The following is a 14,094-nucleotide window of genomic DNA, read 5'->3' as shown; positions in this document are numbered from 1 at the left end:
GCTGTATTAAAAACTGCAGGAGGAAATATGCCTTTAATAAGACATCTACTCCTTAAAGTTAAAAACTTTTATCCATGGCTTAATGCTTCAACAAAACTACAACAAAACAAACAAAGAAAAAAACTTCCAAACTGATGCCTCATATGTTGTGTAAATTATGAGTCTTGAAAGAGAGGTCTACAAAAAGATATCATTTGGGAAAAGTTTAGTTTATATATAGTGAGTGTGAGTGCGTAAAATGCATTCAAACTGGGCCAGAGTAAAAAGGCATCCACGAAAATTTCTGTCTAAATCCATAAAAAAAAAAAAAAATAAATAATGAAACGCAAACCTACTTAATAATACTGATGTTTTTCCAAAAAGACGCCGGTTGTTTATTTTCTACAAAGAAATGTCTAAATAATTACTCAATAAGAGGTAGCTATATTTAAATGAATCAATTATTAATTATGAAAAATAATACGATTATTTAAAAATGTGGGGGGAAAAAATCCAAAAATATGAATTGGCATTAAAAATGTAGCTACAAAGTAAAAAGACACAAAGATAGATCTACTGAAATCTTAAAGTGGGGAAAAGTTGGTTGACGTCATTCCAACGGGGAGCGATCTGACGTTTTTGCTGAGGCAAAAGTTTGATTTCGTCTCAAAAATGACAACTTTAAACTTTTTTCCCCAGTCTGCTAAACGTTACGAATAAATTGCTTGAAGAATGAATGTCAAAGATTACCAACTAAAAAATAAATCTGTGAAAAAATGTTTGACTGGTAATGGAAGACATTGCTTTGCGCCCCACAAGCATCTAGGGCTGCAGGCTGGTTGAGGAGCTGAAGGCTTTTCACAGCCGAAGCTGTTTAAACAAAGTGTCTTCTTTCAACGCCAGTTTCCACTTCTGTTTTCTTTCCATCGAACAAAAAAAGGCCCCAATCACGGAGCTTTTGTTCCCCTCAGCTGAGCGCGGAAAGATAAGGTGTCATCACTCCGACATCAAGGTTCTCCCTGTTTGGAAATGCGCGTCTGGATTATGCCCTGGTTTGGTGGCCACATGCCTTCTGTTCCGGCCTCTTGACGCGTGTTGCTTTTGCTAAGTATTAGATGGAGAGTCTCTTTTTCTCTCTTCCATATTTGTCATTTTAACATGATTACTGCGATGAACCTTGACCTAAAGTTAATATGAAAAAAAAAAACAACAAAAAGAAATAAAAACCTCCAATATAATTGCTTATCCCTTAAAATGTTAAATACAATACAACAATGATACATTAATTAATTATCTATTAGATAGATAGATAGATAGATAGATAGATAGATAGATAGATAGATAGATAGATAGATAGATAGATAGATAGATAGATAGATAGATAGATAGATAGATAGATAGATAGATAGATAGATAGATAGATAGATAGATAGATAGATAGATAGATAGATAGATAGATAGATAGATAGATAGATAGATAGATCTATTGATTGAAGTTTTGGTAATAAAGCAATACATTAATGTTGACTTTAAGTTTAAATAAATACTAATGGTCTAGGATCAAATAAATACAGCGATTTTTGTGCGTGGATTCCTTTTTGTTTTTTTATTGGAAACTTTATATGAAACTATATGAGTTGCTTCATTGTACCTCCGGATATCGCAGAGCTTACATGCAGTCTCTTTCCAAATAAAAATGTAAATACTACTTGTTGTCATTGACGTCATATAATAATGTCAAGAGGTTAAGCCTTCATGTCATTGCGGCTCTTATTAGACACGTCAAAATATCAGTCCAAACTCCTTTAAAAACAAAGAAATCGAATTACCAAAGAAAAACAAAAGCAAACAAACAGAAAGACTGCATATGGCTCAAAACCCCAATGTAAACATACAGGCAGGGGAAACCGAGTCTCCTACAATAACAACGGTACAGAATTAAGACACTTTATTCTTATTGTTTTCAACAATATAAGATAGTATGCAGTTACATTCAGAAATACATCCCTTGTTAGTTTTCCCCCCAAATCTATCAGCTCTTTCCTCAAGGGCGCTCAAGCCATTGGTGAGAACCTGATGCCTGCTTGATTAGTTTCTGTAAGTTAAGTGCTTTTTGGCCTACAAGCAAAAAAAAAAATCCCTCAATCAAGAAGATTTTGAGATAAGAAGAGGTGTCTGGAAAAGGTTTTTTTTTTTTAAATGTCAATGGCATACAGAATATTTGTTACGGTGGCTGTGTTTATTTTATTTTTATTTTTTCTTTAGCAGAATTCCAGTCTTTCTTACCGCAAGTGCTTGAAGCTTCGCTCTTACCACCAATTCCCCAGGGGAAAAAAAGTTTTTTTGTCTCCCTTCTTGTGTCCTTTTTTTTTTTTTTTTTTCTAGGAGCCAAGGTCCACAAGGTTAGAAGACATAGAGTTCAGTATAGTGTCATGGTGCACAGAGTGGTGATGGTGCACAGAGTCTGCGCCACCAGGCACCGGGATCGCGCTGGGTCCCGGCGGGGGCGCAAGGCCGTGCAGGGACGGTAAGCCGGGGTTCGGGCCCAGAAGCAAAGCCGGGCTCGGTGACGTGTGATCCGGTGTCCCGGAAGGAGTTTTGTCATCGTCGGAGCTCCCCAAAAGAGTTTTGTTTCCGTTCATTGAAGAAGTTAGTGGGTTGTGACTGTTGCTGTTAGAGTTCTCGCTGTTTTCCCTGCGGAAAAAAGAAATAACTTTTAAATGTTTGCTCGGTGCAAAGTTATTCAACAAACACTTTACAGCAAAGAAAAGTAATTAAATAAAGAAAGAACTTACATATATTTCTTAGTATCTCTAAGAAATATACACATAGCCCAATTCAGATAATTTCTGAAGAGTGTAAAATCGTTTCCATTGCAATTATTTTAGCTTGTTAAAATCTAATTAAATATTAATATTGAAAAATATCATACTGACAAATGTTATTAGAATGGACTTTTATTTTAATTATTTAGTTAGACATTATAAAATAATTGTTTGAAAAGTTAGACATTTTAGACATTTAAAAAATTCAAATTTCTTCTAAAAACATTTCTTCATTAATGTAATGTTTAATGGCAATATAATTATATAAACCGATTTGGGTATTTTTTTTAACACCCTTCCTCCAACTGAACTTAACTGAACGTATGACTGCTGTTAGTTCAGTCAACAGATACTCTACATTGTGTGCAATGTCTAGCAGAAAACTGGAAGACTGGTATGATTACTTTATGTAGAACTATATATATTCTTAGTAAAAGGTAATTTACATTCAGACCTTTTGGTTAAAAGTTTCTAAGTTGAGCTATTTTAGTGAGGGCGAATTTGGTAGCAAGCTGCACCTTAATCCTGAGCCAGTTGTTGACAATAAAAAGCACATCTTAGCTGCGGCTGCAAGGGAAAGAGTGTATCTGCCCTCTTTTTAGAGTAAGTATAAATAATGCATTGACATTTCAGTAAAATTGCACCCTCAGCCAGTATAGCAAGCTCCACCTCTAAAACCCCGAGGAAATCAGTGCCAATGACCTTGATTGACAATTTGTAATTTTATTTTATTTTTTTCTTATTTAGAAACGTTTTATTTAATTATAAATTTAGAGATATAATTGCTAAAGTCAACTTGTAGTATGGAATTATTTATCATTATTTATCTACAGGTAAAGTTTGTTCAAATTAAATTAACATCTCTACAGCAATTATAGCTTAAATTCTAACAGTTTTTATTTTTGTCGGTGCAGATAGGGGATAGTTACTAATTTATAGCATATTTGCAACTTTTATGATTAGCTGTTATGCAGAAAGGGTAATTCGGATCAACTATTAATGCAAAAAAAAAACAGCAATCCAGCCATGCGTGGCTGATAATTAAAGAGTCCATGAAATAATAAGACTCGGTTCACCACGGTGCTGCACGGACTTAAACAATGACAGGCGACCATAAATCCGGTTCTGGGGGGCATAAATCAATAGAGATTTGGAAACGTTTGTAATTTAGGTTACAGGTGGCATGGTATGTGAGCGCTGGACCCTTTCTCAGCACGAACACATGATTTACGTGGAGCTTTCAGACCGAATTAGTGGCCAGAGGGTGAAAGAAGACACCAGCTGGGGCGCACACATGACTGAGGAACACCTCTCTGCAGACCTCAAGTGTAGAATAGGTCATACAAGAAACTGCTAAGAGAAAAAATAAATAAAAGAAAAACTCATGGGCTTATTCAATATAACTTTCTTGTGCATGTTGTCAGAAAACCTACTGGTGTTCATCCTGTGATACTTTATAGAGTATAAAACACATTTTTTTTTTTTGCTTGTTTTGTTTCAGATGTTGATATGAAAGCCAAACCTTGTGTGATGAGTGTAATTACCACTCCATAAGAGAGGAGGTAAACGCACAATTTTGATGTCCTTGTAATTTACCTAACAGCAAACCTTTTAATTTCCTGCTTTTCAACTCTTGCTCTCAACCCGCACACTTTCCATAAACACACAAGCATGAGTTTAAGCCAGACTGCTTTACTGTGTTAAAATAATAAATGTAGTAAAATATAAAAGTAAAAGAAGGGACCTTTTTATATACTTCAGAGGTAGTTCAGTGATTGTTTAGTGCTCCATAAGTGCGCATCAGGGTTATTGGGGCTCAGAGTTAGCACCATTTTGTTTATAATTGCTTTAATTAAAGATGCTTCCTCCTACCTCTCCTTCGCCTCCGCCGCTCTGTCTCTTTGCCGCCGGTTCTTGAACCAGTTGCTGACCTGTGTGGTGGTGAGTCCCGTGGCCTCGGCCAGCTCCCTCTTTTCCCGTGGGGACGGATACGGGTTGTGGGTGTACCACTCCCTCAAGACGCTCCGGCTTTTCTCCTTGAAGCAGTAGCTGGTCTCCTCTCCGTCCCAGATGGAGCGGGGCAGGGGGAACTTTCTCCGCACTCGATACTTCCCCACGGCCCCCAGCGGGCGGCCCCGCAGTTTCTCCGCCTCGATGTAGTGCGCCTTGAGCCACAGCTGCTGCAGCTTCGGGTGGTTGTGCGGAGAGAACTGGTGGCTCTCCAGGATCTTGTAGAGCTCTCGGAAGTTGCCCCGATGGAAGGCGACCACGGCTTTCGCCTTGAGGACGCTCTCGTTCTTATGGAGGTGCTCGCAGGCCGGTAGGGACCAGAGGAAGCGCCCCAGCCGCTCGATGTTCCCCCCTTGCTGGAGGACTTCGCAGACGCACGCAACTTGCTCCTGCGTGAAACCAAACGTCGGGAGCATGGACATGGCGACAACGCAAATCAGTGCAGATTAGATTGTGCCTCACTTCCAAGTCTCTTCTCTCAGTCTCTGATTAAAACCAAAGCGCATTAAGTCCACAAGTGTAAAAAAAAAAAGGTCCCAGCAGAGCAGCGAGTGGGAGCTGATCATAAAGTAAGGAACATCCAGCTCAGTGTCCTCTTAGCCATGCAGAACCCCGGGCGACAATTCCTCATGAAGTTATGGAGAAAGACACAACTGTGCAGCTCCTTCCTCCGACCGTCTCCACCTTTTCTGCGCTGCTTCCACACAAAACTACTCCCGGAGAGCAGACTCGCTGGCTCGTTTTAATAATATTATTCTAAGCTGGCAAGACAAGCGATTATATGAACTCTGATTGGTCGGTTATCTGACCCGGGGATGGCGAGGATAAGACAATAGCCTCAGTCAAATTATTTGCCATGGTTACGCTGTCACTCAGTGTAACCCGATCTGCTTTGAGGTGGCTCCTTGGCGAAGTCGAGCCGATTGTTCTCTGCTTGTCCAGCCCGCCCTCCCAATAGAAATATTGCTCAGATTTTTTTCCCCTCTTAAACGTTTTATTACTCTTCGCTTCGCTTTGACAGACACCTCGGGCAGCCAAAGAGCACGCTCTATGAGGAGGCGCGGGGGAAGGAGAACTGTGCTGCTCCTGAGACTGAAGAAAGGATGGCGCCAGAGCGCAGGAGCCCAAAGGAGCAGCTCGTTCTCCTCATGCACCTGGAGGCGCTCAGAAATCATCCAAAGATCCGTCACTCTAAGGAAAAAACAAGTCTGCTTCCTTATCGATTTGAAGAAATGGTTGAAAAAATAATATGTACATCTTGTTGCTCAGTAAAACAATAAAAACAAGAGAATAACCTGTCTGTCTGCCTGCATGCTAATGTGGCAAAAGAAAAAAAAAATTCAATAGCTAAAATATATTTTTCTACAATATTTAAAATAAATATATATAGGCCTATATATTTTCAAAGCTACTTCGATATACGTGACAACAGAGACACTGGATATTTAAATTAAGGGTGTATCATGGAGAGCAAGCAGCAGCTGCTTGAAAAATCTGGAGGTGTGCACCCGCTGGTCCTGATGGAGAAAGCAGCTCCAGTGAGCTGCAGACTCTGCAAAAGGAGAAAACTGACAGGATAAAAGCTGAGAGGAGAAAAACGACATCTGTCAACGGTGAAAAACGTTTGTATGGCTATAAAACAGAGATTAGGAAGTCACGAGTAATTGAAAGCAGGATCCTGAGGAACGTTGCAGGGTAAGATCTGATTACTTTCTACTACTTTTGCAACAGGGGTTCAAATAATAAAATGACGAGTATAAATATTGATAATGACAATAAAAAAAGATGAAGTTTTAGAAAATGCAACTTAGAGAGACAGGATAGATATAATAGAGAATGAAAAGGAAAAAAAAGGAAAACTTGGTTTACACTATAACTCAGATGGGCCTATAGCGGGAGCCTTTAACACACCAGGCGGAATTTCAGGAGCGTTATTGACTGTGGGGCCAAAGATTGACCCGCTGCTAGATTTGTATCGTCTAACCTTGGAACCTGTGTTTTACAGTTACTATTGTCAGCAACACAGGCGGGCGGTGTCACGTCACGGTTCCTCACCAAACGCACACTGACGCGCGCTCTAAACGCGCATTTCTGATGCTCCGACTGACCTCTGCAGGCACTGGCCAAAGGAATTCACAGACCGATAGGAACTTCTGTTGCTGATAAATGCATACAGTTTCCAACAAATAATAGCTTTATCTATTTATTTATTTATTTATTTATGTATTCATGTATTTATTTATTTGTTTATTTCTTTAATTTGGTGTGAAAAATGTATTTTTAAATTAACGTTAAGTAGGACAAAAACCTTGAAAACCATATTTCTTTTTGTTTTATTTATTTGTTTTTTTAAGAATCATGTTGTTCTCCAGGTAGTCTAACACATTAATACTTCTCCTTCGGTAAGGACCCAACAGGACGTGGCATTTAACTGTAATGCTAAAAAAAAAAAAAAAAAAAAAAAGATTTCGAGCGCAATTAGGAAACGCATTTATTACCTGTGACGAATAGTAATATAAGGAGAGCCTGATTCTTGCATGCGCCTAAACTGTCTTCTCCCTCTGTTTAATAAATTGTCTTGGTTTTCGCCTAAAGCGCAATTCAAGGGAATTAGGCTGATTAATGGGAATCGCCAAGGGACCATGGGTCGCATGATAGTGGATGTCTAAAAAAAAAAAAAAAAAAAAAAAAAAAAAAGCGCGGAGACTAATTTAATTTCTCTACATAATGTTTTTTAAATAAATAAAAAAGGCCTAAATAAATAAAGTAAGCCTATTTGGAACAATTAATGTAATTATTTCCCTATTATTATATTATAATTATCACTATTATTATTTTTGTTGTTACCTTTCTATGCGTAATGGACAGACCGACTGACCCCACTGATACGATCCAAAACATCGAAAAGACTTTCCCACTGATCAAGGAGTAACTGAAATTCACACTCTGCGCCCTAACACTTGCGTGCATCAATCATATGTTGCAAACTGTTTAAATGCGCCATTCAGATGATACATTTATATCTCATCCGCAGGGATGTGTTGCCTCCATCAATAAAACTGCGTTTCTGTTGAGAATGTAAGCAGAGGAGTCTCGCGTTTCATTTCATTTTTCTTATTTTTGTTGAACAACACTCATGTGAAAACATTCAAATAGCACATTCATTTCACCCAGCTTTCTAAGGTGATTTTTTTTTTGTGCAGAAATATGAAATTATTATAAAGTTTATTAGACATGTTTGATATTTAACAAATTCAGCTTAGTCGGATCCTTGTCAACCAATACGTTCCCAGCAAGAACGCGTCTTAAAGGGTATTATATAAGGCGACACATATATATATATGTGAATAAGTGTGTTGGGTTGTGCATATAGATAACTAACAGTATGTGAGTAGACCAGCAGGGACAGGGGTCCTGTGTCTGTCCCCTGACAGTGTTTGTAAACCTCTTGTTTCCACAGATCAGCCTGATCAGAGGGCTCTGGCTCTGAAACGGTAACTACCACAGCCGCTGATGAATGAAGATCACGTTTCCCCTAATAGCCAACCCCCTTTATTTTCACAACCTCCCACCGCTCACTTCAGCTACGCTGAACCACGTCCTCCACTAATTGAGCTGATTGTTGCAAGATGTGCATGTTTTGTTGTGTGTGCTTCACATAGATTAAGTGTTGATTCAGGCCTGTAAGAGTCTGATTTGACCATAAGACCATAAAAATAAGGCAACTCATATTTAAGTTGATTACTATCATTTTTTTTTTTTTTTTGGGGGGGGGGGTATGTTTTGCAGGGATTGGTAAAGCCTGGTGTTGTGTGGATGCTGGTAGGGGAAGGTATCAATGAGGATCTATTCAGTAATTGGCTGTTTACATCTATCTTGTTACCCCAGAGGCCAGGTAAAGATTTCAGCAAACCGCAAAGCTAAGCAGTCATGAAGGGACAGAGTACAGAGGTAGGCATGGTGCGCCTGTGTGAGGGTTTATTTCATAAAGGTTATGACTGGACGGCAGGTTCATCAGATTGGGGGGTTCAGATTCCTGCTTTGCAATTTAAAAGCATTTAAAAGGTGAGAAAAGATCACAATCGCCTGATGAGGACCATAGAACATAAACAACCACAGAAACCAGGGCTGTATCTAGATTTTTCTAAGTCAGGAGCCATATAGGGGGCAAGTTTAGTTTTCTTTCTGTAGTTCATGTTGTCATATTGAATTATAGTGTAACAAAAACTAGCAAAACAAAATAATCAGCCGTTATTTAAAAAATACTATATAAACTTACCAAATGTATATTTTTTTCAGTTGCACATTAAATTTTGGTACACTATCATTATTGGTGTTAAAACATTTTTTTTAGTACTGATGGTATTAAAATCAATGAGAAAAAGCATTAGTTTTCTTTAAGAACCCACCAGAAAGTCTTCACCAACCCACTCACTCCATGGTCTTGTTGTGGACAAACTAAATCAGGAGCAAACTGCAACAAGTGTCTGTTTTTCTACCAGGGCTGGCAATCGGGGCTGATGAGTAGCTGTGTCTGTCTTTGAGTGTTTACAGGGAGCAGGGAAAAGGGGTGGCAGGGTGGTGAGTGAGAGAAAAAGAGAGAGCATGGTGCTTGCTGCTCGCCTTAATTTATTCGATCAATCACTCCATTTGATTCTTGTTTATTTTCAGGAGTCGCACGGTCATTTCAGCTGCACACTGAGCCCTTTATGGACTGCCAAGGCGTTTCCCCCCTCCACCATGGAGACTGTATAGCATGCATTAGGCCGTAATTTAGAAAGAAGAGTGGTTCCAGCACTTCTCAGGTATTTAACGGTTCCTAACCTTTATAGTGAAATGGCCTGAGTCCTGTCTCTTGTCAAACTAATGTGCAGACATGCAGGTCAAAACTCTGATGTTCATCAGCACAGTGGGTCTGCAAAAATTACTTCAAATACCCCTAACTTCGAAATTACAATAATATCTATTATTTTGCATCTAGAATATAGAGAAAATAACAGATCCTTAAAATGCATTTTAATTTATTTTGCACAAGATGAAAAGTAAAATTATTGTGAATTAAGTTGTTTTGTTGCCTGAAACATGCTTGTTTTTAATACATCTAAATATTTTAAGGATAGAATTGTTATGGATACAAAGCAATTAGATAAATACCCTGATTTACCAGTAAACTACAAGCATAGATGGAGGTTAACTTGCTTCTGCTAATTTTGTTATGGCATGTGAGTAAGAAACTGTCGTGGGACCAATAGTCAAGATCAGATAAACCTCGGTCTGCTCTGCATCAAAGTGGCACAAAGGCAAGATGTATAACTAGATCATGATTACCAATTACAGTTCAAACAGCAAACAGATCAAGAAGTCTAAATTTCAGGATTCCATTTTTATTCAGTATTATGTTAAGTCAAATTCAAGAAATCTACAAGCATAAACCATAATTGTTTCTAATTGCTTGCACATTAGATTTTTTCATATTGTTCTGCAACATTCTTTATTTTTTTTGCAACATTTATTTATATTTTTGTTTTTCTTATGCCACATCCTAACCCTCACACATTGATGGGCAATGAAAAAAAAACTAATTTAAAGTAATTAGCAACATGCTAATACTTGAATTGTTATTAATTTCTGTATGCAAGCTTTTTACAACCAGTTGCGGTTTTACATGAAACACAAGACCTGACCCTGTGTCAGTGGCCATATGGGCTGTAAATACCTCTCTGATAGAGTCAGTGGTTGAGCTGATACTGTAAAAGAGTTTTGTGATACATCACATGATGGTGTTTTAAGTGCAAGTAGACAATAAGCAAGTCCTTACCTCTTGGTTTTAAGGGATTGCCTGTTCTCAGTGGTCTAAAGAAAATACAGAAGCAAGTATAAATGCTTTAAAAGTGTTGCGCAAATTAGCATATATGAACTGTTAAAGGATTCACAAAATTTATGAAATGGTATTAAAACATTTTATTAAATTGATAACATTGTTTAGCGTCGCTCAGAGGCCATGCCTCTTTTAATGGCTGAAGAGTATTAAAGATGGTGCTTGGAACGACTTTAGTACTGCTCAGAAGAAATGTCGGCACAAGCTGAATGCAACAGAGCTGCAAAAGATCATCCCCCAAAAGACACCCAACCATAAAAATGTTTTATGGGTCATACATATCTGAAAGAGAAAATGTGGCGACAACATTGAGAAATCAGATTATACACCAAACCAAAAGAGAGAAAATCAGGTACATATTCTGGTGGCACCTTTCATCTATTGACCTGTTAGCCAATCAATATAGCATTAAACAAACTACAAATATTCATACCAGCTTATAACACTGTACTCCTCTGATCTGAAGGTGTTATTTAAAGAAGAGTTTTAACATATTTAATGGAAAAGACTGAATGAGATCCAAATCTTTAGAAGTGAAATTACATTTCTACAATGTTTCATATCTGAGGCAGCCATGTTGGGTTTGAGGCTGATGTTGGAAGTTATATGAGGTAGTTTCAGGTTTCATCTTTAAGAAATCTAAATTTTTTTGTTTTTTAGGGTGTGTCCCATTACTGGCCCTGAATCCATTTATTCGGACAGGAGAGGGGTGAGAAAGCTGGAAAGCATGCAGGAAACGGATGTAAGTCAGGAGCTAAACTGCAGACTTCTGTGTCGAGGACCCCTAGCCTGTCTTTTACGGTTCTGGACATCTTCTTCATATTCATCTTCTTAAACAAAAATGAAAACATAATCATAATACATCCTTCAGCCTATCAACTATGACTCTCATGTCACAAAAACTAGTGTTATCTTTCATTGTGGAAAACATTTTCCAGTGTAAACTGTTGGGCCATAAGAGAATCCATGTGCAGAAACAACGAATGAAAACAATGTACCAGTCTATGAAGCTCATCTGCTCTGCAGTAATGTCATACATTAAAAAAAAAAAAACAGGTATAAACATGGTTAAGGGTTAATTTTTCTATGCTTGGAATTTTCTCCATCAAAGCATCTGGATACTGTATTAAAACAAACAACAAAAAAGGAATCAAACCATCTAAATCTTAACCATTTAAAATACCCCCCCCCCCCCCCCCCCCCCAAGAAAAAAAGATAAAAGTACTGCTACAGAAGTTTTTTTTTTTTTTTTTTTTTTTTACAAAAAAATATTAGTTTCAATTCAAAAATACTTATTAGCATCAAAGAAAAATTTATTGATGTAACTCAAATAATACCAAATTTTTCAACCAGTGAGAGAGGATACCATTAAATTTTGATTTATCTAACATTATTATTTCTGCTTCTCCTCTCATATTTTGATTTTGGATCAACACTTTACATTTAGAGCAACAATTATCCAACCTCTTCTGTTAAGCCTTTTAGCAAACCCATTAATAACTCTCTGCCTGTAAATTAGTTCTGTTGCATTAAAGAAAATCATCCATCATAATATAGTTGTGCTAAGCTCATTCTCCAACATCAAGTGATATGCTTTGAAGATTGAGGGGAATGTTTGCTTTGTGAATTCATGTGACCCCGAGCATCTTTTTATGTGGAAGCCTTATATTTCATGATGGCTTTTTAATTCTGCCTGCAGGATATGTTAAATGCCTGCAAACCACCAAGTACTTTGTTCAGGAAACTAACAATTATTCCCATACTGAGAACATTGCAGCCTCAGAAATAAGAAGAAAAACCTGGATTTAAATCCGAGAGTTCACTCAATGCGCTTTAAATTGATCTTTCAAGTTGAGCCCCAAACTGTGCAGCGATATTAATATATTCCAATATATTAGTTACATTCCTCATTGTACATAATTAAGATTAAGAATGTAGGCGTTTCTTAGCTGCACTCCAACCTAAATGGAAATATCCACATCTGTCCTAGGTTTCATTTTTGTGCTAAGTTAACTTAAGAAATGTTTCTAATCCCCAAAGGGTAATTTGTTGTCCAATCAGTTTATAGATCTATAAAAACTCATAGGAATTTGAAATGTATTTATTTTTAAATAAAATAGACAGATTCAAGATGATAAGATGGTATATTTTATGTAAATAAGTTTATTTTTATGCTTTAGGTAACAGAATAAAATAAAAATTATTTACCCTCATAGTTGCATTTTTTCTTTTTTTTTATCCCTTTTTAGACCTGAAGAATGAAAAAAAGCAAAGTCCATTGGTTTTCAGAGACTTTTTGAGTCTCATTTGGAGCTCCCTGTATACATAATACTAATGTTTTGTGAAATAAATGTTTGATGAAATAACAGGACGTACAGAGGATATTAATGGACCACAAAGACTCATAGAAGAAGGTGATGACTGCTGAGTCAGTTAAAAGCTCATCAAAGTTTCTCATATCTGTTCCTCAGTACAACTTGATCATTAACAAGACTTCACAAACAAACCAGGAAGAAACTGAATATGTGGATTACCCTCTAACCTATAAAACTAGTCAAAAACTGTACAATTATAATAGAAAAGAATAACAGAGCTGCAGATGAAATTGTAATAAAACTTAATACAAATAACTGATTAATCACATTTGTTTGGGTTCCTATTTCCAATAAATTGTCTTACAAGAGGTGGTCTAACAACTAAATATCAGTTTATATTGGTCCAACAATTGTGAAAGGGAAGGAAAAAGACAAATGGCTCTACAAGGTTTTTATAAGTTAAAATTTGAAGATGTTGCCTCCACTCCTATGATACCCCTTTATGAACAGCCTGCAACCAATTGCTGGTCAGGTAACATAATTACTACATATAGTTCTTCTGTGTGTAAATTTTGAATCCTGTTAAACATAACATCTGCATCATGCATGACTTTGGTCGGGACATAATAATTTATACTTGCTTTTCTTCAGCAGGGAATGAGAAGCAGGGAAACAGTCCAGTAGGAACATTCGTCAGACCCAACAAGACTAGTTAAAGAATGAGGTGAACCTTCAAGAACCTTAGATATACAGTCAGAGCTACAAAAGAATAGATTACATATATTTGTAGTAAAAGGGGTCTAGTAAAATTCCAGCCCTAAATCCATGGATAGTCTGACTGAGTCTGATATTACTTTTGAAGAACAAAAATTGGCAAACCAATCATAGATATGAAAGAGGTTGCCCTACAAAGTGTGTGACCACACTTGGATAAAGCAATTTTGCTTAGATTTACCAATATATTGGTCAGAAACTGACCAATTAAACGGTTTGGATCAAGCTATTTAATTGATTAACCAAACAACCAAAAAAAAATGCTAACTAATGGTTAATTAAATTGACTTTGGCTGTAGTAAAGTTTAGTTTG

The 14,094-nt window shown here is 37.2% G+C and overlaps 1 protein-coding gene and 1 long non-coding RNA gene across 2 annotated transcripts; one reads left to right on the top strand and one right to left on the bottom strand.

Annotated features, from left to right (window-relative positions):
• Positions 1 to 1,580: 1,580 nt before the first annotated feature.
• Positions 1,581 to 5,766, bottom strand: six2a (SIX homeobox 2a). Its single transcript, XM_038300182.1, has 2 exons — positions 4,677 to 5,766; positions 1,581 to 2,673 (listed from the first exon to the last, which is right to left on the bottom strand). Exons 1-2 carry the CDS (start codon positions 5,234 to 5,236, stop codon positions 2,361 to 2,363), a joined length of 873 nt encoding a protein of 290 aa, XP_038156110.1. The 5' UTR covers positions 5,237 to 5,766; the 3' UTR covers positions 1,581 to 2,360.
• Positions 5,767 to 6,225: 459 nt separating this feature from the next.
• LOC119793161 lies at positions 6,226 to 11,886 on the top strand. The gene is made up of 4 exons (XR_005282072.1): positions 6,226 to 6,509; positions 8,275 to 8,308; positions 9,486 to 9,619; positions 11,353 to 11,886. It is a non-coding gene; the product is annotated as an uncharacterized LOC119793161 (long non-coding RNA).
• Positions 11,887 to 14,094: the final 2,208 nt, after the last annotated feature.

The sequence above is a fragment of the Cyprinodon tularosa genome, unplaced genomic scaffold, assembly GCF_016077235.1.
Source record: "Cyprinodon tularosa strain WSP-4 unplaced genomic scaffold, ASM1607723v1 ctg441, whole genome shotgun sequence".
In the NCBI taxonomy this organism is placed as follows: domain Eukaryota; kingdom Metazoa; phylum Chordata; class Actinopteri; order Cyprinodontiformes; family Cyprinodontidae; genus Cyprinodon; species Cyprinodon tularosa.
This window is presented reverse-complemented; position numbering and strand designations above follow the sequence as displayed.